General features: G+C 50.2%; 1 protein-coding gene across 9 annotated transcripts in view; it reads right to left on the reverse strand.

Annotated features, from left to right (window-relative positions):
- Nucleotides 1-3079: 3079 nt before the first annotated feature.
- The window catches only part of LOC105102943 (maestro heat-like repeat-containing protein family member 1), a 63776-nt gene continuing 40335 nt past the window's right edge, over nt 3080-26520 (reverse strand). For 7 of the 9 annotated variants that reach the window (XM_031444325.2, XM_031444328.2, XM_031444324.2 and 4 more), the window contains 19 exons: nt 26249-26328; nt 25522-25657; nt 23791-23880; nt 19355-19459; nt 18447-18582; nt 17906-18003; nt 17231-17380; nt 16352-16506; nt 15965-16100; nt 15140-15333; nt 14251-14388; nt 13928-14045; nt 13418-13558; nt 12922-13095; nt 8171-8329; nt 7697-7819; nt 6792-6897; nt 5471-5536; nt 3080-3700 (listed from right to left, as the gene is read on the reverse strand). In XM_031444325.2, coding sequence (XP_031300185.2) covers nt 3321-3700; nt 5471-5536; nt 6792-6897; nt 7697-7819; nt 8171-8329; nt 12922-13095; nt 13418-13558; nt 13928-14045; nt 14251-14388; nt 15140-15333; nt 15965-16100; nt 16352-16506; nt 17231-17380; nt 17906-18003; nt 18447-18582; nt 19355-19459; nt 23791-23880; nt 25522-25657; nt 26249-26328 — 2685 coding nt within the window. In that variant the 3' untranslated portion in view covers nt 3080-3320. The remainder of the gene's footprint in view (nt 3701-5470; nt 5537-6791; nt 6898-7696; nt 7820-8170; nt 8330-12921; nt 13096-13417; nt 13559-13927; nt 14046-14250; nt 14389-15139; nt 15334-15964; nt 16101-16351; nt 16507-17230; nt 17381-17905; nt 18004-18446; nt 18583-19354; nt 19460-23790; nt 23881-25521; nt 25658-26248; nt 26329-26520) is intronic. The other 2 variants (XM_031444334.2, XM_031444335.2) reach the window with 2 other exon arrangements.

The raw sequence follows: 26520 nt of genomic DNA on the forward strand, positions 1-26520 counted from the left end.
CTCGGGCGTTTTCCCGCCGCCAGTCCACCCCGCCCCTTGGCTTTCCCACCGGAGTCTGTCCTTTCTCCTCTCGTCCTCAGCTGTCTACCCAGAGCACGGCGCTCACCTTCTTCACCCGCAGGGCTGCTCCGCCGAGGCCAGGCAGCAAAGGTTCACAGCTGAGCCTGAAAGCCGGGCGCGGAGTCCGCGGCGCCCAGGGGAGCGCGCCACACGCTGCACGCTCTGCGCCACTGCGCGTGCGCGTCCCGGGGCTCGGCAGGGGCGGGAGTTCTCCCTTCTGTGCCTTTGCGCTTGCGCGGCGGGCTCGGGTCGTCTCCGTTAGCGTCGCGCGGGAAAGCACGCTGCGCAGCACGCTCCAGGCCACTGCGCGTGCGCACGCCGTGGCTCGCCTACGATAGCTCCCTTTAGCGCCGGTGCGCGTGCGCAGCGGGCCCCGCTGAGCCATCTCATGCCGGGAATGCCAGGAGAAGGGTCCTTGGGCGGCTGTGACGTTGGTGCCCTTCCTCGCCCCTCCCCGCGCCAGGTGCGGGATGTTTAGGCCCCTAACGACTGGGTTCCTCAGTAGTCGCTTGACTTAATCAAATTGCCGTTATTTCCGAACACCAGAGGGGCTGGTGCCCGTATTCTGGTCCCGAAAACGAGTCCTAAAACCGGGTTCCTCTGGTTCATGCTTAACCTCAGTCCAAGCCTTGACTCCCTTTCTTGCCCAGCCCGTTTCCCCCAGGACTGAGGGGAATCGAAGAAAAGGGGCCTGGAAGCAGAGCAGGACCCTGCAGGGCCTTCCCGGGTATGAAACCCCTGTGTCCTCGGTTTCTTGTTGATGGAAAAAGGCTTTAGTCTTCTGGGCAGCCCCCAGTTCCAAAGGGGAGGCACAGGCAGGTACTAAGTAGGGAGGCAAGGGATGTAGAGACAAAGGAAGGCGGTTAAACAAGAGAAGTGATGGCAACAGGTCAGCAATAAAACAGCGCCCTCGTCCCACCTGGAGGGGTATACGGAACCATCTGACAGGTATCTTTGAGTTGTTCTGTAGAAACTAGACCCACCCCCCAGGTGGAGAATGGTGACTGTAACTGAGCAGGACCCTGTGGGGCCTTCCCGGGACAGACCCTGCCCCCATATCCTCTTATATAAAGCACTGAAAGTCTCGGTTCTTGGATTCAGAAGCTAAAGTCAGAATAGTGTTTGTCCTCTAAAGTTTGGCCATCTCACCAACCCCCACCATCTACACCCCTGTCATCCTAGCTGACACCTCTCTATTCATGCAAAGGATAAGGCCTTATACCTGAGGTATTAGGATTCTCCAAAGAAACAGAACCAAGAGAGTGTAAACCTATCTATCCATCTATCCATCCAAGAAGAGACAGGCAGCAGAGAGATTGAGTTATTTAAAGGAATTGACTCACATGATTATGGACGCTGGCAAGTTCCAAATGCATCAGGCTGGAGAGCCAGGGAAGAGCTGATGCCACAGTTCAAGTCCAAAGTCCACCTGCTGGCAGAATTCCGTCTTGCTCGGGATTTAGTCTTTTGTTCAATTCAAGCCTTCAACTGATTGGTTGAGATCCACCCACATCAGGGAGGGCCATCTGCTTTACTTACTCACTTATTTAGAATACAAATGATGCAAGACATTTAAAACCCCCTCATCTAAAAACACCCTCACAGAAACATCCCGAATAATGTTTGACTAAATATCTGGGCACTGAGGCCCAACAAAGTTGACCTGTAAAGTTAACCATCACGCCTGGGTAATAATTGCAGCCATCTATTAAGCACTTATTATATGCCAAGCACACAGCACTATTTCATTTAATTCTGTAAAGCCTGTAAAGTAAGTTTAAATATTCTCATTTTTAAATGCTAGGAAACCAAGTTTCAGAAAGATGTTAGCCAGAAGGTCATGAAATTTAGACGCAATCAAAGCCATCTGATCACTGCTAAGTTCAAAGAAATGAGTCAATTTGACCAAAGTGGAACTAGTTTCTCTGGTCTTTCTACATCTTCCAAAGTTCTCAGCACCAAGTTCCAGGAGACTGAATGTTCCACGACTTTTGAAAAATAAGCATTACCTTCTTCCTTCATACCAAACTGGTCCACAGTTGATAGAGTTTGTATTCAGCATTGCTTTTGTCCTTACAGAGATGTTGAACAGTTAAGTCAGTCCATCAGGACTGGGTTTGCCTGTGTCAGAATACTCAGTAACATCAGTTAAAATACATAAAGTTTTCTCTCTACCCTCCTTCCCCTGATAGAGCCTGAAGGTTAGCTCTCCAAACTAGTGAGCAGCTCCACGCTTGCTCCTGATCTAGATTCTTCCTGTCTTTTTGCTCTGCAGTCTTCAATATATCACTTCCTCCGAGACCCAGTTAGTTCCACCACCATGTCCACCTTCTCGTCACTAAGAAGTCAGATGGGAGGGACAACCGCGGTGCACCTGCCCTGACAGAAGGCCTCCTGCAAGTGGCACCTGCCTCCTTCCCTTGGGCCCACTTGGTCAGAACCCAGTTCTGTGGCCACACCAGCAGCAGGGAGGATGGGAAATGGAGCCTTTAATCCAGGCAACCAAACGCACAGTTTAAGAAAAGGAAGAGGAGGAGAACGGGTGTCGGGGGACCACACCAGAGGAGGTATTATAAATGCCACTTTGTAGACGAGAAACAGAAGGGAAGCAGAGAGCTTTTAAGACGCATTAAAAAAAAACTTGGTGGGAAATGTCATGTAGAGCAAGGATTCAAACCCAAATTTAAGAATTTCTTTAAAAATAAATTAGGATGGACCCAGAGTTATCCCAGCAAGAATGTCACTTACTCTGTGGACATCTGAGTAACAGGTGGGGCAGAGGTGCCACTGCTCCACTGTGTACAACTCACAGTCTAACCTGCCGTCTAAACAGACCCAGGGGAGCGTGTCAGCCCAGTGGGTCTCACCCAACATGAGGAGGCAGGATGGGAAGCCTGAACCCGGGGTACTGTGAGGTCCTGCTGTCCCATAGCTGAAGGTTGAAGGACACGCCTCCAGGGCTGTTCCTGTCCCTGGGTTTTATCCCCAGTCCCCAGAAACTAGGATGGAGCCATCTGTCTCAGGATGAGAAAATACATTTTACTGACAAATACATATGCTGATAGTCAACAATCCCCAGGGAGACAGAGGACAAGCCACGCACTGGATCCTCCAAGGTCAAAACTGCCTCCTGGGGTTTAATCCATCCAGTCGGACAAGAGGCGGGAAAGCCCACGGGGGAGTGAGGCCCTGGCATCCGGACTACAAGGGGAAAAGGCCTTGGTCCACAGCGCTAGAGACTCGGGCGGCCCCGGCGCAGCTCACTTGGGCGCGGGCCCGGCTTCCTCCAGCCGACTTCGCGCCTTCGGCGCCTGGGACGCGGCCGTCTTTTCCCCCGCGCCGCCTTCCGTTAGCGGAGAGTTCCTCACCTTCCTGGTGTGCCGGGCGCGCAGCAAATTCAGCGGCGCCTTGAACCAGTTCGGGGTCTTCTTCTCCTGCTGGTCCTCATCCTCTCTTTCCCACTTGACCGGCTTAAACAGTCGCTTCTTCCTCTGCGGGACTTTGAAGAAGGTGCTGCCCAGCTGGCTCGACCTGGACGCAGAGACGTGCCTGGCGCTGGCGCACCCGTCAAGCCTTTTCAGGACGGTGTCGACCGAACGCTGGACCGACTGCGCAGGATCATCCCTCAGACGCTCAAGTGCTGAAGGCAGAAAGGGGGTCCGCTCGGACTCTCGATCTCCAAGGACCGCTGACCCCCCCACCCCGTGACTTTCCACCCCACAAGCCGGGTTATTGTGACATAACTTCATTTACAGTACTCTTTGTCATTGGAAAAGCAAGCCTGTTTTATTGTAGAAAAATGTGGAAAGGAAGAAAAATCACTCACCCCCAAAGTAACACTGTGAACACTCTCCTACCTATCCTTGCAGTACTTTTTTTTGGAGGGGGGAATTAGGTTTATTTATTTAGTTAGTTATTTTAAATGGAGGGACGGGGGACTGAACCCAGGACCTTGTGCACACGCTCTACCACTGAGCTACACCCTCCCCTCTTGCAGTATTTTTAAAAATACCTAATATAGACACTTTAAAAAAAATAGGATTAACTTTTTTTCTTCCCATAAAGTATTCCTCTACACAACATAATAGCTCATCACGTGATTCTATCCTAATTGCTTTGATGAATCCCCATTCGTGAAGAATTAGGCTGCTTGCAGTTTTTATAAGCAATAACCATTAACTTATTCAGCAACTATTTGCTGAACACCTACTATCACCAGGCACCGTGCTGGGTGCGGGGGACATGGTGGTGAACAAGACAGATGGATTCCTTACCCTCAAGAACTTAACATTCTACTGGGGGAAAGGCAAAATAAACAAGCAAAAACTAAATACAAAGAAGGCAATTTAACAGAGGAATGAGAGTAAGTAACTGGGAAGGACCCCTTTCTACAGGCCAGACAGGGAGTGCCTCTGTGAGATAGTAATATTTGGGCTAAGATCCGAAGAATGAGGTCCAGCCTAGGAGCGAGCCGCAGGGGTCAGCACCGGAGGGGAGGTTAAACTGTTTCACTTCAAACTCTGTTAAACTCAAGATGCCTGGCGAAAGCCCCTCCTGGTTGTCTAGCCCAGAGGAGCACTTACCCCTGCACACAAGGAGGCATATATAAGAAGGTACCTCGTAATGCTGTTTGATTAGCAAAAAATTAGAAACAATTTAAAGATTAACCTATCAAGGGTCATAGGAATGCAGTCGATCTGTATGTACCAGCATACAGAGTAGGGAAAAAAGCAAGTTGCAGAAACTGCGCACACACGTATACATAATAGAGAATATAAATAGTATATATAACATACAGAATATGTATTGTGAATAGTCTCTGTGTTCACAGAAGAAGAACAGAGGACTATATAGCAAACAGGCAGGGGAAGAGGGGAGAGGAGAAAGCATTAGCAGAACTTCACTCTTATTGATGTTTCTATTTTTTTTGCTAGGAGACTGTATTCATGTATTTCTTCTATACATATAAATTAATTTTAGGGGGTAGGGCGTATAGCTCAGTGGTAGAGCTCATGCTTAGCATGCACAAGATCAGCCTCCAGGACCTCCATAAAAAAATAAAAATTTTAAAAATAAAATTTAATGCAATAAAAAAAAAACACAGAAGATGCAGGCTCCCCGGTGCCAGGGCTGCGTCTGCCTGGAGCCCCGTCGCAGCCCGGGCGCCTGCAGCACCTGATGAACGTTCCAGCACATTTCGGTTAGCAGCCTTTTATCGGACCAGTCTGACAATGGGTAATTTGCTTTCTTCCTCCTACTCTAGTTTTCTGCTTTTATATACAACATTCATAATGGTAAAAACAAACTTTATTTAAACTAATGAAACATGTCCTTAAGGACTCTCCCCCTCTCCGTTCTGCCTTGCCCCATCCCTCGTGTCACCGGCCCCCAGGCACAAGCCCAGACTCACCATTCCGGAACAGCTGCACATCATCCTCGTGTAAGTGACTCATGCTTATCCTTTTAACTGTTAATTCTAAAGACAGCACACATGTGAAGTCCTTCCAGGATTCCTGGACCTCTGGGCCACCCTTTCCCCCAGGCTCAGTAGTGAACAAGGAATTCTATAAACAGTTTTAGCAAGGAATGGATCTTGAAGATGCCTTGCAGCCCAGATGTCAGTGTCCTAGTAAAAGGCCCATCCCCAGAGCAGATGTGACCCAGAAAAATGCAAGTGACAAGGAGAGCGTGAGCCCAGGATGTTAAACGTGGGATTCCTGCACCAACGGAAAGATGGATGAAGGGGTCAGCTGGCAAGAATAAAATGTGCATTGCCGATGAATGTGGGAAACAGCGCGTAACCCTTGCTGATAAAAAGTATTAATCAAAACAACAGTAAGCTGCTCTCTGTCCCCTATCAAATTGGTAATGATTTTTAAAATATTATCCAGGGTTGACAAATACCTGGCTAAACAGACCCCTGTACACCGTACTGGGGACAACAGAAAATGAGTCAGACTTCTTAGAGGGCAGTGTGAGGACCAAAATCCTCGGCATTTTGCATTCCTTTTGGGTCCAGCAAGTCTACTTAAGAAATTTATGTTAAGATAATCATGCTGATGTGCAGATTTAACCACTGTGTCCCTGCTTATAAGAACAAAAGACGCCACAGTCTCAATACCCCAAAATAAGGGCTGGTTAAAAAGTTTCATCAATCTGCCATAAAAATGGACTTGACACTACACAGTGATCACATACAGGACTGAAGAGCGCGGAAGGGCACGGATTTGTGGCACAGCAAGGGAGACAGCAACGCACCAAACAGCAGTTTTCAAAAGTACTGTGTGTGCGCGTGTAGTACATTTTTCGGCAGAAAGCTCTAGGGTGTTAGACGTGGTTAAATCCCAATGGTAGAATTTCTGGCATTATTTATTGCCTTCTTTTTCCCCAATCTGAATTTTTTTGGCTTTCTAACATTAACACATACTGCTGTTACACTTCAAAACAAAAATATTTTGGAAAATCCATGGAGTTCCAGTGGGAGCAATACTTTTTCCCTTTCCAATGTATACGGTTCTCTCCCTGACAAAGCAGAGCACAGACTGTGTGTATGGGGGGACCCACACAGAGCCCCCCCTTCCTCCTCACCCCAACACAGAACTTGAGCCTGGTGGCGGGACAGCCTGCGATCAGGGCCGAGCTAGGAAAGGGGGCGCCGCTGTGCCCTGGTTCAGGCCTGGCGCTCCAGCAGGAGGGAAGAGGAGGGAGGGCTTGCCCAGGGAGCGTCTCACCTATGAAGCTGACGGCAGCCGTCCTCAGGAAGGGCTGAGGGCTCTTCAGGAAGCCGAAGCTCTGGGACAGTAACTCCCCCAAGAGCTGTCTTCTGCTGGCGCCCACCTGTGGACCCAAAGAGGGGCCGCGCTGGCCAGGAGGGCGGGGGAGGGGGGGCGCTACTCAAGGCCGCCTGCAGCCGCGGCCCTCCGCCACCCCCAGCAGCGCCGTTCTCTCTCCAGCCCTCACACTCAGCCCCGCCCCCGCAGCAGTGCACACTCAGCAGGAAGTTCAGAAAGAGAATTTTGCTCCTTGGTACCAACGTGATAAAGGAGAAAGCAACTGATGTGGGGCAGGAGACAGAGGTGTGCACTCCGGCTCCAGGCTTCTCGTCGGCAAGAGCCAAACCGAAACCTGCCTCCCCTCCCTCGTGTCCCTGTCAGGCTCCAGCGCGATAAAGGAGGTAAACTGCTTTGTAAACTGTGAAGTGCGCTATGTGTGAGGCAGTATTAACATTCATAATATTAGAATTTCTCATATTAGTTCCTCACCAACCCGCTTAGCCCTTAAATGTGCATTTTCCAACCAGGATTCCTGATTCCTGCCCTGGCTTGACTTCTTAGGAGCCACAGACCCTTAACCCCATGACCCCTGCCTACGTCTCCTCCTGCCAGCTCTGGCCGGAAGGCCTCTGTCCCACTGCCATCTGCTCCCCTCACAGGATCTTCTGAGCCTCTGAAGGCAGAGAATGGGATGCCAAGAGGCTCAGATGGGAAAAAACAGGGTCCTCAGGGTTTGCTAGTGATAAAGAACGAGGCATGGAGAGGACATCTTCTGTCAGCCCTCCCCTCTTTACCCACCCAGCCTGCCGCCGAGTGCCTGGCACGGGTGTGGTGACCCTGCCCCGTCAGAGACTCTCACTCACCAGGTACTTGCATGTCTCTTCCAATACCTGGATGTGGTCGCTGAGGGTGGTGTGGCGGAATGTCCGTGTGAGCGATGACCAGCCAATCACTTTAGTCCACTCGGTCAGGGCCCCTCCACAGGCCTGTGGGACAGAGGGGAGGGAACCCCAAAGCCTAACTCCTGCCACTCTGCAGAGCGAGGCCGGGGGCTGCGCGGAAGACCACGAGGCTGGCCCCCACAGGGCGTGGCGGGGGTGGGAGCTGGGGTCAGGGACGCACGGGGCCTGGTCCGTGACACAGGACATACACAGCTTCAGGGAGAGCAGCATACCAGATAGGGAGGAAGGCACCCAAGAGAGGGAAGCGCTCGGAGCCAGCCCAGGGGACGGTACTGAAGAGGACGCAGAGCATGGCACCAAGGCCAGCTCGTGGGAAAGGGCCCATAGGAAGGGGCTGCGCGCCGGCAGGAGGCGGGCAGCTGAGGCTTCCGGTACCTTGACCACCTCGGGGTTGTTGTCCTGAATACTGAGCAGCAGCGGGACCAGGAAAGTGTAGATCTCCCTCCAGATGGAGGGCCCAGGCTTACATTTGTCAACCTGATGCAGCATGTGGCCCAGGGCAGAGGTGGCTGAGATCTTCACCTGGTCCCTCTCCTGCGCGAAGGGCAAAAGGGAGACGAGGAGGCTGAGGTTCTCTCTGGCGCTGCCCGGCCTGGCCTCTGGATTCCCACATCTCATATTCCACGTCCAAAGCCCACCGATGCTGACGGCACTGGGATCACAGGACGTAAAGGCAGCAGGGGCGCGTATCGGGGTTGTTCTCTTTAGACCCCCAGGGTGAGTAAGCCGGCTTGTTGAGACACAGAGCTCGGGAGACCAGAGTGCGCAGCTTCAGTTCTGCACGGACCACAGCCACAGCCGGTAACTTTATTCTAAGGATTTAGCTCAAGAATGCCAAATTTGGGGGGCTGGGGTACAGCTCAGTGGTAGAGCACATGCTTAGCGTCCCCAAGATCCTGAGTTCAATCCCCAGTACCTTCATTAAACCATAAATTACTTAAACAATAAATAAATAAATAAACCTAATTACCCCCCCAAATTTTTTTTTAAAAAGAATGCCAAATTTTAAAAATTACATATGGTTAAACTAGTTAAAGGTTTGAACAAATTATTTTAGATCTAATTAGCTTGTATTATTTCACAGTGATCACAAACAAGTAAATTCTGGACACTTTCAAGAGTATATTATATATTAATTGAGCAAATATTTACTGAGCACCTATGGTGAGTAAGGCATGGTGCCAAATAGCAGAGGTGTTGTGGGACAAGACAGACAGTCCCGGGACCTGTGGAACAGGGGAAACACACTTTAACAAACCGGATTGCACATCATTATTTTTTGCAGAGTGAACACAATGGCTAAAGAGAGATGATTCAATGTTAGCACATTAATTTAAAGAAACAGAAAGTATCACATGCAGATTAACTCAAGATGGGTGACTGAGCACTGCTTGTCATCCTTTCTGCCCCAAAGCCTTAAAAGAAATAGTAGAGATGTGCTTTTCAAATCGGTAATGGCTCTGGAATATTAGAGCAGGTCCCCCCGCTGAGGACTGGAGTGTCCCTGAAAGACAGACAGCAGACAGGACTGGAATTAAATTTGAAACCACAGCCTGAACAGACTGCTGCAGGAGGTGGGTGTGTTCTGGGAGAGCTCCAAGCTTACGGGCCGTGAACAAGGGGAACGGGAGGGGACACCGGGCAGCCAACAGAGTGGTCATTTGGGGTGCTGTAGTCCAGACATATAGCCCAGTTTCTCCCCCACCCTGCCCTCCCAGAATCCCCCTCACTAACTAGCAAGCAGCAGGGCTGTGGTGTCTAGACAGAGAGGCAGGAGGGAGTCCTGGGTGCCCAGCAGCACCCAGGAAGAGCAGGGCGCCTCACAATCAGAAGACTAGATCTTGGCACACCTGCCTGCCCATGATCCCTGGGTGCACCCCCACAGCGACGGGAAAGCACTGCTTTCACAGAGGGCCAGCCAAGAACCAGCAGTACAAAATTTCCAGAGCTACCACCAATACTCACCAAACATTTAGGGAAACCAGCACCACAAAAGGAACAGACAAAACCCCATCACATCCAAGGACACAGTTAATAATACAATCTGAACAAAACTTTAAAGAAAGCATAATCAAATCCTCAGAAGGATTTTGGTTTAAAATATATATATATATATATATATATATATCTCTCTCTAGAGAGAGAGGGAGAGAGAGAGGACATTTTTAAAAAGTACTTGGAACCCCAAACCTTGACATTATAAGTGAATAAGTAAATAAGTAAATAAAGACATGCAAAAGTCAGGCAGTGTCCCCACAGAATAATGCAGTATCTGCTCAGATATCACACCATCAACCAGAAGAGAAGAATAAAGAGCACTTGCTTAATAGAGAAATAAACTCAACAGGTCAGCTGAATAGCAGAATAATCATAGCTAAAGCGTGAATAAATAAGAGGAGAATCAGCCCAGGAATTTTTCCAAAGTGGACAAAGAGATGGGAAATATAAAAGAAAAATTAAGAAACATGGAGAATATGACCCAGCAATCCCACTCCTGGGCATATATCCAGAGGGAACCTTAATTCAAAAAGACACATGCAGTCCAACATTCATAGCAGTACCATTCACCATAGCCAACACATGGAAACAACCTAAGTGTCCATCGACAGGTGACTGGATAAAGAAGCTGTGGTATATTTATACAATGGAATACTACTCAGCCATGAAAAAGAATAAAATAATGCTATTTGCAGCAACATGGATGGACCTGGAGATTGTCCTACTAAGTGAAGTAAGTCAGAAAGGGAAAGAAAAATACCGTATGATATAGCTTATATGTGGAATCTTAAAAAAAAGACAAATGAACTTATTTACACAACAGAAACAGACTCACAGACACAGAAATTTATGGTTACCCATGGAGGGGGAAGGGGGTGGGAAGGGATAAACTGGGAGTTTGAGATGTGCAGATACTAATATTTATAAAATAGATAAGCAACAGTTTATACTGTAGAGCACAGGGAGCTATATTCAATGTCTTGTAACTTATGGTGAAATAGAATATGAAAATGAATCTATGTATGTTCATGTATGACTGAAGTATTATGCTGTACACCAGAAATGGGCACAACATTGTAAACTGACTATATATATAAAAACTGACTATATATATATAAAAGAAACATGAGGAATAAATCCAAAGAAGTTTCAAAATTAAAACAGAAAGACAGAAAAGAGGACATCCCGATGAAACAACAGAATGTCACTACTGAGCTTTGCCTAAGTAAGTGCGCATGACTAAGTGAATGACAAAGCAGCACCTAGAACCCAGATGGTCTGACCCTTGGGTCAGTGTTCTCTTCACCCTGATGGGTTACCACTGTGGAGATGATGACATTTACTGTTCCTTGGTTAGACCCTAAATCTCAACTTTCCATTCCAGCAACATGGAAGAAAAGCTGACAACCTCTCCGCCATAAACAGCTTTAAATAGTAGAGAAAATATACAAAAACATTCTTAAATGCAGAGCTGAGCTTTCAAAAAAGTAAGAAAAATTCCCAGGGGCCAAAGATGTAGAGGTTGCTGACATTCCAGCCGCTTGGGCGGCGTCGGGGGACAGGACATCAGGATGTCTCTAGTGGGGAGGGGATGTCACTGGGCTCGACAGGGACAAGTCTTCTCACATCCCCTGGTCTCCCCAGCCTGCCCCCACGGTAGCGCGGACTGAAAAAACTGCATACCCTAAAGCTGAGAATGAATTCAGAAATGACAAGTCTCAGCAAAGAAACAGAAGAGATTAAAAAGGAACCGCAGAAAGCGTTAGAACTGAGAAATACAAAATTGGGTCAGCTCAGTGGCAAAACAGAGATGTCAGAGGAAAGAGTCAGTGGACTTGAAGAAGGAGCAATAAAAATTATCTAATCTGAACCAGAGAGAAAAGCGACTGGAGACGAACAGAAGCTTGGGGCTCACTGGATAGTAACAGAAGGTCTCACACCCGTGTCACCACACTCCCAAAAGGAGAGGAGAGACAGCGTGGTGCTGAAAACATTTTAAGAAATAACGGCTAAAAATTTCCTAAGTTTGGTGAAAGATATAAATACAGAAATTTCAAGAAGCTCAGAGAACTTCAAACAGGCTAGACCCAAAGAAACTCATCCCAAGACATCGTTAACTGCTGAAAACGTAAGATGAATTCGAGGCAAAACAGACACTTTCTGACGAAGACTGAAAACATTGAATTAACAGACCACAAAGGGGAAAAAAAGAGATGAGTTTAGGAGGGAGGGGAGAGCTTCAAGAAGGAAAGGTGAGCAAAGGAATTTGTGAACAAGAGAGTACATCTAAGTACTGACTGTATACAACAGTAACAGTGAGGGTGAGGGTGCTGAGGATGACATAAAGACGAAACTTGGGGGTTTTAAAGGAATGTGGAACTGAAATACTGGACAATATTAATAGATAAAATGGGAGGGTGTGATCAGAGTTAAAGCGTTCTACAGTCCTTATACTGTTTGGATGGAAGGTAAAGATATTACCTGTAGGTGTTCTTAAGCATACATGGTGACGTTTTAAAGTAACAGAAAAATAGATGAACCAGACAATGACCCTGTCATTGTGGGGTGTCCAAGCTGGAAGGGGAGTAAGACTGATACAAAAATATCTCAAATCCAAGGTGCACGAACTCAGAAGTTAGAGGCACCAGACCAGGAGTACTGTAAGCATGCGGCTCTGACGTCAGGTCCACTCAGCCCTCAAGCTCTATGATCCGTAAGGAGGGTGAGACGTGGAGCGGGTTGGTATTGGTCTGGGAAGCTCTGATTTGTGAGCCTTTGGGTTCTTGAGACGAGGCTCCTGGCATTCTGGGGTCCCTGTGTTGCCTGAGAGAGGGCAGGGCCATGCTCCTCCCCCCACACAGCACCCCATGGCGGGGTCTGCTGGAGAAGATGCTTGGGGTTGGAACCCATTTTGTGTCAGTGTGTCACTTTTTTTCCTTCCTGGTGACAGAGCAGTGCTACCCCTGGACGAGCATGTGCTACAACTGTGTGTAAGGGGAGTGTGTCTGGGACAACCCCCTTCCTCAGCCCGGGGGCTCCAGCCCTCTCCCGCGGCCCCCGGCACACGCGGGCTCATTCCCAGCCCCAGCCCACTCGGCTCCCGTCCCATCCGGGACTCAGGCCCGTACATCGTTGATGAGTGGGCGCAGGTGTTTGGAGATGCTGCAGAAGACCACCTTAGTGTCCTCTGCCTGCCCGTGGCAGATGATGTTTCGCAGGCTCTTCACTGCCTGCACCGTCACGCGCACCTCGTTCTTCAGCAGGTCTCTCAAGGATGGAACCAGGCTCTTCAGAGATGCCGACTGTTGGGAGAAGGCAGAGGTCACTCACCACCTGGGGGGTGAGGCAACACTCTGGGGACAGGGTTCTGAGAAAACAGAGGATGCCCAAGACACTGGACAGACGTGGGGAGCCTGGGGGCCGGAGGTGCCAAGGAAGCGGACGGCTGGTGCCCAGGGTGTGGGGCCCGATGGCCAGTCTATGTGAGTCTACAGTCAGGATGCTGTGTGGCCCGAGGATGTGGGGTTGGGAGATAGACCAAGCCCTGGGTCATCAAAGACCCAAGGGAGGGAGACGAAATGCTCCCGGGACCGACGCCAGTCCCCGTCCGGCCCCCGCTCTCACCTGTCCTGGATGCAGTGCCAGGTTACCGATGCCCCGGAGCCCAACTTCCTTCATAACAAGGTCAGGCTCCTTGATCCACTTGACAAGGTTGCTCAGGAAGTCGTGCCCCAGAGTCTGAGCCACTGACCGGTGCCAGAGGAGCTGTGGGTGCAAGGAGACCACAGCCAGGGATGGAGAAGAGGTCACAGGGACCCAGTGCACCCTTCAGCACCCCCTGGCTGTGGCCAGGTCAGGACTGCGTCCAGTTGAGGAAAGTGGCAGATCTGGACACGTGGAGTGGACACTGCAGTAAGGAGTGGGAGGGTACGCTGATAAGGTTTGAGTTTTGAGCCGGGTGCTGGGGTCCACAGGTCATTCTGGGGGGACCAGAGCTGCTGGCCCCGCCCCCGGCTTCTCCTGCCTCCTCTAACCAGGCTCCTACTCTGTCCGCTCTCCACGGCCCGCTAGCTAACATCTCTGTGAGTGACCAAATGAAGGGCTAGGGCCGTGGGCCGCTCCCCTAGCCCTCACCTGCGCGTACAAGGCCCTGGCCAGGGTCTTCCAACGGTGATCTAAGCTGTAGAGGAAGTTCCTGACGAGGCTGAGGAGCTGGTGCAGGACGGCCGGCTCACAGTTCTTCACCATGGCACTGGGTGGGACACAGGAAGCCAGGAGTTGCTGGGGGGACACGTCAAGGGACCAGTGTGCACGGAACAGGGGAGGCGTGAGGGCTGAGGAATCAGGAGACCAGAGGGCTGGGAGATGGGGAACGAGGGGTGCTGAAGGCTGGGCCCTTGGAAACTGGGGTCAGGGGGTTAGAGTGGTGCCAGGAGGTGATGGGGCAATGGTCCCACCTGGTCAGGTCCATGATCCCCATATAGTAAAATCTGGGGCAGGACAGGAGGTCCCAGCTGCGATGCTGATTTCCATAGAACACCACGCCCTCATACGCGGCTGCCAACAGCACCAGCTTCACCACCTCCAGGGCACAGCTGAAGGCCACGCCATGAGGTTTGTGAAAAGGAAGAGACAGAAGGATGGGTGAAGCATTACTCCCTGGTTTGTATCCCACCGCCAGCAAGCCGGGAGACAGTCCCCTGCCTCGGTAGCTGGGTTCTGCTTTCCCGCTGACAGCTGACAAAAGTCCACGGCTCTGTGAAAACCATTTCCACTCACCCCTCCCACCCTGGAGCTCACGCAGCCATGGAGGCCGAGTAAAGAGCCTAGAAAGACACTCTAGGGCCGTGGCTGCTCTCCAGGGCGTGGAGGGCAGGCGAGGGTGTCTCTTCACTCCACGCCCAGCTCGTCCGAAAGTCTGTGCTCGCTGGTCTCGCTTGTTCTCATTTTCGTGTAAGACGTCATTTGAACAAAATGCCCTGAGGACACTTATCTAGGAGTCCGACGGGCAAACATCTGAATCCTAGTAGTGACTTGTGCAGGACGGCACCGCTAGTGACAGGCAAGCCAGAGGCCAACCAGGTTCAAAGGACCACAGCCGCACAGGGAGGGTGACACAGACGTGGTCTCGCCCGGCCAGTTACCATCCAACCGAGCGTCCCTGCGTGCAGAGCCAGGGCCACGCGCACCGACCGGCAGTGCGCCCACCAAAGGGTTAGTGAGAAAGGTGGAGACACGTGAGACCACCCCCACACCCTCTGCTGTCTCCTCGCTTCTGCCGCTGTCCTCCAGGTCTCTCAGGAATGGACTGGTCTCATTCCTCTGTCACTTGGGGGGCTGGCTTACCTAGTGGGATCGAAGGGCTTGCTCTTGCTGCCCAGGCCCCCCTCCTTGGTGTAGACCACCATCTTCTGGGGGGGCTTCTGCTCAATCACCCAGCAGAGATGATGCAGCACAGCCAGCAGCAGCCGCGGGTAGAGTTCCTTCACGGCCTCCTGGCACAGGGATCCTGACAGCATCTCGCACAACGCACAGGCCACCTGGGGGAGGAGACAGTGGAGGTGGGGACCAGATCTGACCGGACCTGAGCATCAAACAGACCCACGATCCCGCACACCGTGTCCCGCCCTGCCCTCCCCGTCACTGCCCCAAGGTGAGTCACAGCTCACTCTGACTCAGGCTCGCAAGAAGCACCCCAACACTGAAAGGCCAGTGCTCATCCCCGGGGAAATGAGGGGGCCACACAGGTGCACTCTGCTTTCTCTTCACTCCTCTGACTTTAAAAATCAAAAGGGAACCAACTCCAAAGTTTCAGCAGAAGATGCTTCAGGGCATGTCAACTCCAATTCCGGGCCACCAAACATCCTCCTCCCCCAGCCTCTCAGGCCCCCCCAGAATGGGTGCCAGCCCCACAATCAGGAGCTAGAGAAAGCTGCTTAGCTCGGAACGTTTCCCTGTCCATAAAACGGACCACCCCTGCCCTTTCCATTGCCGCATCATTCAGTTCTTAGGTGTACAGTGCAAACAGAGGTCACCACGCTAGCCGCGAGGGCAGTGCTAGTGATTCCAGTGACAGCCTCTCCTCTTTGCTCCTCCCCGACACCTGCTCCTGCCCCTGCCCCACAGGCCACTCTGACCCGGAGTCTGGGGCCCCTCCCTCCCTGTGCTGACCGCCACAGGCTGGAAGGGCATCTCCCCGGTCTCGTCCCTGGAGTCGAGCTTTTCCAGGACGCCTATGAGCACCTGCAGGATACCGATTGTGGTCTCTCGTTGGGTGCCAAACACCTTCCACAGCGACAGGCTGGTTCTGCAGGACCCAGAGACAGCTGTGTCACGCACCCTGCTGACCATGCTTCTAGGGCTAGTCTGGCCTCGCTTGGGCCTGGAGCAGCCAGGTCTCACGGTCTGGAGGGAGTGGGACCAAAGAGGACTTCGCCAGCAAACACCGATGAAGTTTGATCGGCATCTAAGAGAGTGCTTCCTTGTGCGCTGACTTCGCGCGGGGCGGGGCGGGGCAGGGCACGTTTCCCGGCAGGAGGGTGCCCCATAGGGAGGTACCTGTTCCAGGGCAGGGGCTTGTTGAGCAGCAGGGGCACCACAATGTGGGCGTTGTTGCCCGCCAGCAGGCACATGGCCCGCAGGGTCTCCTCCTTCGTACTGGGCTCCAGCTGCAAACTGAGCCATTCCAGGATGCCCTCCACAACTTCCTCAATCTACAGGGCAGAGCCAGAAGGGTCTCCATAAATCCTTCCATGCTTCCTTCCCCCAATCCCTCTCTACCAACTCTCCAACCCATCTCTGGTACCTGGGCTACGTAGGTAACATAAAGGAGTGGAGGCCATGGTATCCAGGATCAGAGAGAAGAGGGTCTGGAGAGCCCATGCCATATATAAAAGGGACAGTGTCCACTCAGAGAGCTGTCCTATGTGACCTCATTTTAAAGTTGTTTTCAGTGAAGTGGGAAATGTGGATTTTTATGCAAAATATAACTGTTTTACACATAAGTCTAAAAGAAAATGTATTCAAATGTCCGAGTCCTTCCATGAGCTTGCTGGTTGGCAGTTGGCAGCCTTACCCTTCAGAGGTTCTAAGCCCCCATCGCACCCCAGGGAACCGGGGTGAGTACCCCCAGCAGTGCTTCCTTGCGCTCTGACCATTAGCCATCCAGCTGCCCACAGCCCTGCGCATGGTCGTCATGAGCCAAGGAAACGGCCCCCACATGGGAGGAACTGCAGTTCCGAGCTCAGGACTCCAAATGCCGGGGCTCAGCGGAACCACGGAGGAAGTCTAGTCCCAGCCTCCAACTTAGAGGTGAGTGAACTGAGGGCCGCAGAGGAGAGGGACCTGCCCCAGGCCCTCTGGCCGGTCAGTGAGAGAGGCAGGAGAGGCCGGGCTCCGGGCTTGCTGGGCATAGCTGGCACCACGGCGCCACCCTACCTTCATCATATCTCTGCCCCGCTCCTTCAGGACACCACTCATCAGCTGGGCTGCGGCCAGAGACTCCTTGGCCTTGCTGTTGGTCAGGCCCTCCATGGCCGTCAGCACCAGGTTGGTGACCTGCATCTGGGTGAAGTACTCTGCGAACGCCTGCAACACGGTGCGGTCAGGCTGGACGCGGCAGGCCCCCAGCGGGAGACAGCCTGAGCCGCCCTCCCGGTCAGGGCCGGGGGAGGGAGAGTACCTCTGCGGAGCATGGTGTGCTTTTGTCCTAGGCATGAGCTGTCTGCCAGCTCCTGGAAGACCCTTTCACTGGGGACAGAGTCTTTGGGGACCGGAGGGAGGTGCAGCGTGGGGCTCAGAGGGCAGAAGTGGCTTGGGCAGCGTGCGGAGCCGGGCGGGGGCTGGGACCCTTGGTGACCGCTCTCTGAGGCATGGGCTGGGTGCCCACAGAGCATTACTAGCATGGAGCAGGTGCTTCTCAGGGGGACGGATAAGAAAGGATAAGGACCCATGATGCTTGCAAGGGTGAGCATGTGGCAGGAAAGGCTCCCCAAAGGCAAAGCTCGCATCCAGTAAGGGGAAGGGAAGGAGATGGGGCATAAGGGTCCCAGCCCAGGAGTCTGTAAACGGGAGGCCCAGGCTCTCCCCACTGGCCTCTGGCACACCCCTCACCTCGGCAATCTCAAAAGTGCTGTTGTAGAACACGCTGGCACTGTACACTTCGCTCCTGCCCTCTTCCTCCCACAAGCCCTGTTTTTTCCTTGCCGTCTCTGAAACAGACGCCCAGCCCAGCGCTTAGACACTCAGAAGGAGCCTTAGGCCCCCACTCCCCCAGCTGCCCAGCCCGAGACACCTACTGAGCCGAGGCGGCTGGGGCGAGGAGTAACGTGTGGGGCTGGGGGTACAGGGAGGACACGAAGCCAGGGGATGTGAGGGCCGATGTCGAAGGAACCCCCTGACCCCGGTGCCTGCCTCAGAGCAGGAACAGAACTGAGTAAGGGGCTCAGCCAGATGGGGAGAAAATGATGCAGAAGAACTGTTTTGGAGTGGGCATATTTTTGTCCCAAGAAGGTATCTATAGATGTTTGTGGGCAGGTTCCTCAGTGGAAAGGATGTGCTCAGTAACTCCTGGGCTCCCGCCCTCCCGGGACAGAGCGTGTGGGGACAGCCAGGCCTGGCGGGGGCCCCAGGGGGAGGAGAAGACTCTCTGTACTCTTTTGCTGCAGGAGGATGCAGTAGAGGCTGTAGATGGCCTGGGCAGACAGAAAGCAGATATTGTCCACGGGGTCCTGGCAGCGTACGGCCAGCAGCCTCACCAAGCGCCCCAGCCGGGTGAACTCGATTTCTGTCTGGAGAGGAGAGATGGAAGCCACAAGTCATCCCAGCCAATCCCTCAGGCTGAGTCGTCACAGGAAAAGAACTAGGAGGAGGAGCTGCCTGGACCAGAGAGGTTCGAGGTGGGATGAGGTGAGTTTATCGGGGATGGAACTGGACAGGTGAGTTGTGGCTGGGAAGGACATATGGGATCACAGTGTTGGAAGGACCTTACACTGTCCCCCTTCTTCACCTCTTGACACACATCTCCCATTCTTCAAGTCTAGCTCAGATGCCTCCTCCTCCATGAAGCCTTCCGGATCCTTTCTCTTGCAGTCATTTGTGTTTTGATCTTTTCTTCCCACTACATTTGGTTTGTACCTTTGTTATCACCTTCTATTATAGTTTGTTCTATGCCTGCCTCTCTCCCCAGCGGTCTGTGAGATCCATGAAGACAGACAACTGTGTTGGTCCTCTGTGTATCCACTGTGACACCTAGCACAGTGCCTGGCACAAGATGAGTATTCAGTAGCTGCTTGTTCAGATGAATGGAATCAAACCAAACCAGGTGGGATGGAAGTGAATTGATGGATGGAAGGAAAGGCCAAGAAGAAGATGTCAGAAGGGAGAAAGGAGAGAAAAGGTGAGGTTCACAGGAGAGAACAGAGGGTGGGGCCAGGAAGATGGAGGGTGAGCATCAGTGGCTGAGGCCCGGTACTTTATGAGATGAAATTTGGGATGAAGGCGGCAATGAGAGTGACTGGAGGGGACACCAGGGCTCAGTCTCCAGGAAAGGCTCCCACTCACTTCAAAGTTGTTCATTTTTGCAGTGAAGCCAAGAATACAGGCTGTGCACCACATGGCCCGTTCCCGCTCACTGTCCTTCTGGGAGTTCAGCCACATGTCCAGGAACTGGAGAGAGAAGAGAAGGAAAGGAGAGGCCTGTTCCGCCCAGTGGGTGGAAAGGTGACCTTGAACCCGGCTTCTGCAAAGTGCGCCTGCAGGCAGGTTACACGTGGGTCAGGCACCAGGAGCCCTCATTCCTCCGACCCCCGATTTTGCTAGGAATCTCTTCCATTATTACCTCTTTCTTCAGGCTAAAGCAGTGGCTTGCAGATTGTATTGATTTTCAGTCACTTCAGTGGGTTGTTCTACCTAAGTGTCCCCCTACCCACCTCCTCCCACTCTTAAGTAGAAAGAGGAGATGGTGATAACAAAGAAGAATCATTGTATTTGCTGATTCCAGAGTGAACTGGGCATAAATATGCTTGAGAAATACAATTATGGATGATTCCTCTCTGAAACACAATGCACAAGTGGTCTCACAGTTGGTAAATCATGGGCTCAAAACACCACTGATCCAGAAGCTTCGCTGCACATCAAGCTACAGCCATCAATCTGACAATGCTGCAGCTAAGCAGACAGCAACCCACAACTGAAGAAAAGCTGACCCCAGGACTGAGACAGGATATGCACAAGACATTGTACTGGAGAGCAAGGGAGCTACTGAAGACACTGCAGTCGTGTTCAAGGGACTCAGGAGTCAACTTGAAGAGGCTCCTGTTGACCAAATATGGGACAGTTTAAGCATCGATAAGACTAATAGTTGTGATTAATACACACAAAGCATTTTAAAATTCATTTTCAATTCAAATGATGCTAGAGAAATAACCTTCACTGGTCACCTTCTGAGAATATTAAGAAATAATTTACTACTTTGAAAACTAATGAAGGGAAAGGATCCAGCACTTGTTTTTCCTCTGTGAGCTATGCCTCAAAGCAACCAGTCAATAGAGGTGACTTCTCCTTAGAGAAGAATTCCAGACAAAAATGAATAAGGAATGGTAGAACTACAATGTTATCATTTTGCAAAAACAGATAAACAGACATATATATGAATATATATTTTTTCATTCAATGGAATACTACATAGCAATAAAAAAGAATGATCTAGTGCCACATGTAAGAACACAGATGAACCTCACAGTCATAATGGTGACGTGAAATAGTACAGACACAAAGTACATCCTGTGCCCCAGTGCTCACAGCAGCACTGTTTACAACAGCCAACACATGGGGACAACCTAAGTGTCCATCGACAGGTGACTGGATAAAGAAGCTGTGGTATATTTATACAATGGAATACTACTCAGCCATACAAAATAATAAAATAATGCCATTTGCAGCAACATGAATGGACCTGCAGATCATCATTCTAAGTGAAGTAAGCCAGAAAGGAAAAGAAAAATACCATACGGTATCACTTATATGTGGAATCTATAAAAAAAAAAAAAAAAGAAAGAAAGAAAAAAGAGGACACTAATGAACTCATCTACAAAAGAAACAGACTCACAGACATAGTAAACAATCTTATGTTTACTGGGGAAGAGAGGGTGGGAAGGGATAAATTTAGGAGATTGAGATTTGCAAATGTTAACCACTATGTGTAAAAATAGACAAAAAACAAATTTCTTCTGTATAGCACAGGGAACTATATGCAATATCTTGTAATAATCTTTAATGAAAAAGAAAATGAAAATGAATACATGTGTGTGTATGTACAACTGGGGCATTATGCTTATACCGGAAACTGACACATTGTAACTAACTATTACATCAATAAAAAAAAGCAAATAGGCCATATCTTGCTTCATAAAATAAAGTAACAAATTTTAAAGAATTGAAATCATAAAAAGTCTGTTCTCTGACCATATGAAATTACACTAGAAATCAATAACTGAAAGATAACAGAAAGGTTCCAAACATTTGGAAATTAAACAACACACTTCTACATAATCGATTGGCCAAAGAGAAGTCTCAAGAGAAATTATAAAATATTTTGAATTGAATGACAATGAAAATATAACATATGAAAATGCATGGGATGTAGCAAAAATAGTGCTTGGAGGAAAATTTATAGCACTAAGTGTTTATATTAGGAAAAGAGAAATATCTCAAATCAATCATCAAAGTTCCCACTTAAATAAAAAAAAACTAGAAAAAGCAAAATAAATCCAAAGCAAGCAGAGGGAAGAAAATGCTACAGATAATAGTAAACAAGCAACTGAATGGGGAAAGTAATAAAACAAAAAAATTGGTTCTTTGAAAGATCAACCAAATTGATGTTTCTAGCAAGATTAACAAAGAAACAAAGAGAGAAGATAAATGAAAAAGTTTATGCAAACATTAAAAGCACAAGTGAATACTACAAACAACTCTAATTTACATAAATTCAACAATTTAGGTGAAGAGGAAATGGACCAATTTCTTAAAAACCAAAACTCACTGAGGACGAAGCAAATAGTCTGAATAGTTCTATAGCTATTTTTGAAATTGAATGTATAGTTTAAAATCCTTTCAAAAAAAAAAAAAAGAAATATGTAGGTCACAATGTTTTCAAGGGTGAGTTCTATCAAACACTTAAAGAAGAAACAACATCGATTTTACTCAGTCTCTTCCACAAGGTAGAAGAGGCAGCACTTACCAGCTCATTTTAAGAGGCCAATATTAACCTGATACTAAAATCAGACGAAGACAACAAAGAAGAAAACTATAAGGCAGTATCCCTTATGAATATGGACATAAAAATTCCCAACAAAATATCAGCAAATTAAATCCAGCAATATATAAAAAGAATAATACACCAAAATCAAGTGGAGTTCACTCTCGGAATACAAGGCTGCTTCAATACCTGAAAATCAATCAGTATGATCTGCCATATTAATAGTCTAAAGAAGAAAATCAACATGATCATATCAGTTGATTCCCCCCCCCCCAGAATTTTACATAATTCAACATCGATTAATGTTAAAAATTCTCAGTGAACTAGGAATAAAAGAAAACCTCCAAACCTGGTAGGTGGCACCTACCAAAAGTCTAACTACCATCATACTTAGTGGTGTAGGACTCAGTGCCTTCCTCTTAAGACTGGGAGCAAAGCAAGGATGTCTACTGCCCCCACTCTACCCAGCATCATCCTGGAAGTCCTAGCCAGTGCAGTAAGGTGGGGAAGTGAAATAAACAGGTATAAGAACTAAAACTGTCCCCATTTGCAAGTAAGATGATTTTTACATAGAAAATTCCAAGGAGTCCATATACCCACCAAAAAAGTCTTAGAAGTAATATAAGGTCAATGTGCAGAACTCAATTGAATGTCTATATGCTAGCAATGAATACTTGGAACCCCAAAATGTTTTAATAATTGCATTTACAGTATCTCCAAAAAATGAAATACTTAGATATACACAGGATCTATATGCTGAAAACTACAAAACGCTGATGAACAAAATCAAAGATCTAAAAAACAGACATAACATGTTCATGGATTAGAGGACTCAGCATTATAAGGATTTTGGTTCTTCCCAAATGAATCTATAGATTTAATGCAACTCCATAAAAATTCCAGCAGGATTTTTTGTAGATACAGATAAGCTGATTCTAAATTTATATGCAAAGGTAAACAGAAGAAAGTTAGAGGAATCCTGCTACACAATTTTAAGACTTACACTAAAACTAGAATAATCAAGAAAGTGTGGTATTTGGTGAAAAGACAGACACAGAGACCAACGGAGCAGAATACAGAGCTCAGAAATAGTTCTACAGAAACTCCTGTGAAGGGCTGAGCGGGGATGAGAGAGAGAGGACTGCAGCAATGGGCGGAGGGGAAGAAAGAAGAAGGGAAATTTCTCCTCCAGGGGAGGACCAGGGTTATCTGGATCCCGCCCTGGTCGTCCTTCCCCTAAGGCTCTGCCCCCAGCCTCTATCCTCAGTTCTACCTCTTATTTTTCCCACCCCTCGCCTGTTCTCCTGCTCTGTTCCCAGCTGTCCCAGGTGGACTGTGTGCTCCCCAAATTCATGTCTGCCCAGAACCTCAGAATGTGACCTTGTTTGGAAATGGGGTCTCTGCAGATCAATTCAAGTTAAGGTGAGTTCATACTGGGTTCAGGTGGGCCCTAATCCAGTGACTTCTGTCCTTCTTAAGAAAACACACACAGAGAGAGACCACAGGGGAAGGATGCCCTGTGAGGATGGAGGCAGACTTGGAGTGACATGTCTATAAGCCAAGGGACACCACGGGCTGCCAGGAGACACTTGGCGCCTCCAGTAGGAACCAGGCCTGCTGATACTCTGGTTGGGACTTCTAGGTTGTACACCTGAGACGGAACATATTTCTGCCAGTGGAAGCCACTCTGTTGTGGCGCTTGGTTACGCAGCCCAAGGAAAGGGGGCTCCCTCCTGCTGACCTCCAAGCAGTGCTGGATCCGAGTGGGCATCTCGACAATAAGTGTTTCCATTAGCTTTTGGAGGGACTGCAGGGTCTCCCTGAACAGATCCTGAGGGGAGAAGAGGGACTCAAACGATGGCTGGGCTCTCAGCCACCCCCATCCCTCCGTGCTCCGCTGTGCACCCTGGCTCTCCCAGGATGCCTTCCTTGAGAGATCCCGCCCCACAACTTTTCTCCTGCATCTTAAGGGCCACTTGTCTGCCATGAACGTGAAGGGATTCCCTCGTTTCCACCAGGACACAGACGTCCGCCTGATGTGTGCTGTCCCAGCGGGCTGGGAGCTCCCTGCCGTCCCAGCCACCCTGCCCCTGCCCCCCTACTCCTGGGAGCTCAGCCTGGGACTCTGCCCCCCTGACTGCGGGGCAGCTTGGCTGGAGAGGCAGGGACCAGCCTGGCAGTCAGCAGGGAAACTGGTTCACAAAAGCTAGGACAGTAGATGTCTCTCTCCCGTCTTTCAGTGAATGAAGTGACCCTGCCCAAAACTTTTTTTTTCAAGTTTTTTTCTTTTTAGTTTAGTATTTTGGGGGTTGGCAGTAATTAGGCTTATTTATTTAATTATATTATTATAATATATATTTATATTATATAAATATAATATAAATCTCCTGGGACTGGAGATGGAACCCAGGACCTTGTGCATGCTAAGCACACGCTCTATCACATGGGCTGTACCCTCCCTCCCCAAACCTTATAAACCTCATAAAGAAAGCAGGTGATCCACCTAGGAGAGCTCCGAAAAGCAGGGGTTGGCTGGCAGAACCAAGGCAACATTTGTGATCGTCCCAGAGCTGACAAGGAGGGGAAAGGAGCAGGAAGGCAGCTCTCCCTGAAATAAAGTCCGCGGAAGGAATCCACCTCCAGAGCCAAGCTCTTCCTACTGGAGCAGTAAGAGCCTGCCCCAGACACGGGAACCCTGTCAGACTGGCTCCCCACCCAAACCAGAGCCACCCTGAGGCAGGTCTAACGCGGACACAGGCAGAGGAAACACCTCAGCCCTCTCTGTGGGAACCTGTCCCTCCCTCATAACAAGACTAAATACGAACTGACAAAGAAGGATCACCAGACAGCGGATGGACAGAAGGCCCAGCGCAAACAAGCACACCGCTGGCCCTGAAGCAAACCAGACTAGCTCAATAGATAGCAGAACATGTAATCTGTTTACGTTTTTATTCGGATCCTCAAAAAAGTTCAAGAGATGATGGCATCTCTAATAAACAAGAACAACCAGTCAAGGTAAAGGAGTAACCAGAGACCACGAAGGAGTCCCTGGAACCAAAGGCACAAGCGCACATCAGCAGCCTCTGCCCCCGGGGGCGCTCCGGTCTCCTGCTCCCGGGCCCCCCAGCTCTACTTAACCCCACAGGCCTTTAGTAAAGCCCCGTGCGAACGTCCCAGCCTGGTTTCAGTTGTACGACAGTTATGAAGTGAAGGACTGAGGGTCCGCCTCTGGGCCAGAAGATTAAGTGGCAGCAGGAGTCACCTGTAAGTGCCCCCAGGAAGGAGGCGTGTCTCCTGAGGGAGTTCAGACTGCATCACCTCTGACCCCTTCCTCATAGGAGGTCTTCCTTCCCATGATTTTGTCCTTATTAAATAAGGTGGATGAGCCTTCCATAAAACTGCCAGGCCTGTCCATCTCATCCTCTCCGAAATAAAATTAAAATGCAGAGACAAGCATCAAAGAGTGAATTACCACGTTGGCACTGGCCTCCCGGGGACTGGACGCCTCCTTTCGCAACACATCTGTGGGCGGCAGGCAGAACACACTCTTGTAGCACGCCCGGAGCAGCTCTGCTCTCTCCTTCACCTCTAAGAGGGGCCTGATCTGCCTGTGATCCAGGGAGGAGCAGAAATGTAACCAGACAGTGGTGGCCGGCAGCAACAGCTGAGGAAGGTGTGGAGAGAAGGGGGACATGGAGGGACAGTGGGGCAAGGAGGTGGAAGGTGCCAGGAGAGGTGATGAAACAATAAAGGGAGGAAACAGTAAGAAAAGGGGGAAAGAACCAGGAACACGGAAACAGAGGAACTCACAGAAGGAGAGGGGCACAGTGATCACAGGAAATGGCACTGACATTCTGGGGTGACATGTGACTTTCTGGTTCCCCAGATGTTTGGACGGGATGGGGGATCCGTGACGGGGCGGAGGTGTCTGGTCAGGGACAGCCCTGAAGGCAGAGGGCGGCCTGGGGCAGAAGCCACGGCAGGTGCCCGTGGACACGGTAGGGGTGGTCTTGGCCAGGGGCTCCGAAAATCCCACCTAAAGAATCTTGGCGCAAGGAAGCAGCAGGCGTTGCCTTGTGGGGGCTCACTCCTGCCTGGAGCCCTGAGGCCAGAAGCAGAAACTAAGAGGTGGGCACACACTGGGGAATGAGAGCCGAGTGCAGGCAGAGCAAGGAAGACAGAGCAGCTGGTGTGCTCACCTGAAGTCAGTGACAATGCTCATCGCCTTCTGCCTGATGGGGCTGGAGATGGAGGTCAGCGGCTCCTCCTTGATGAGCTCCTGTGACACACACGCCCAGAGACCAAGAGGGTCTGGAACACCTCTCTCTTGCCTGCCTCCCCCTCCTCCCACCCCAGAAGGTAGAACCTGGAATCTCCAGGGACGTCCGTGCTCCCCACAGTGGCAGCCCCCATGCAGCACCCACCCTTGCCCTGACGATGGGAAGGGAAGGGAAGGAGCGGGAAGCAGGGC

This window comes from Camelus dromedarius, chromosome 25 (genome assembly GCF_036321535.1).
Source record: "Camelus dromedarius isolate mCamDro1 chromosome 25, mCamDro1.pat, whole genome shotgun sequence".
NCBI lineage: Eukaryota > Metazoa > Chordata > Mammalia > Artiodactyla > Camelidae > Camelus > Camelus dromedarius.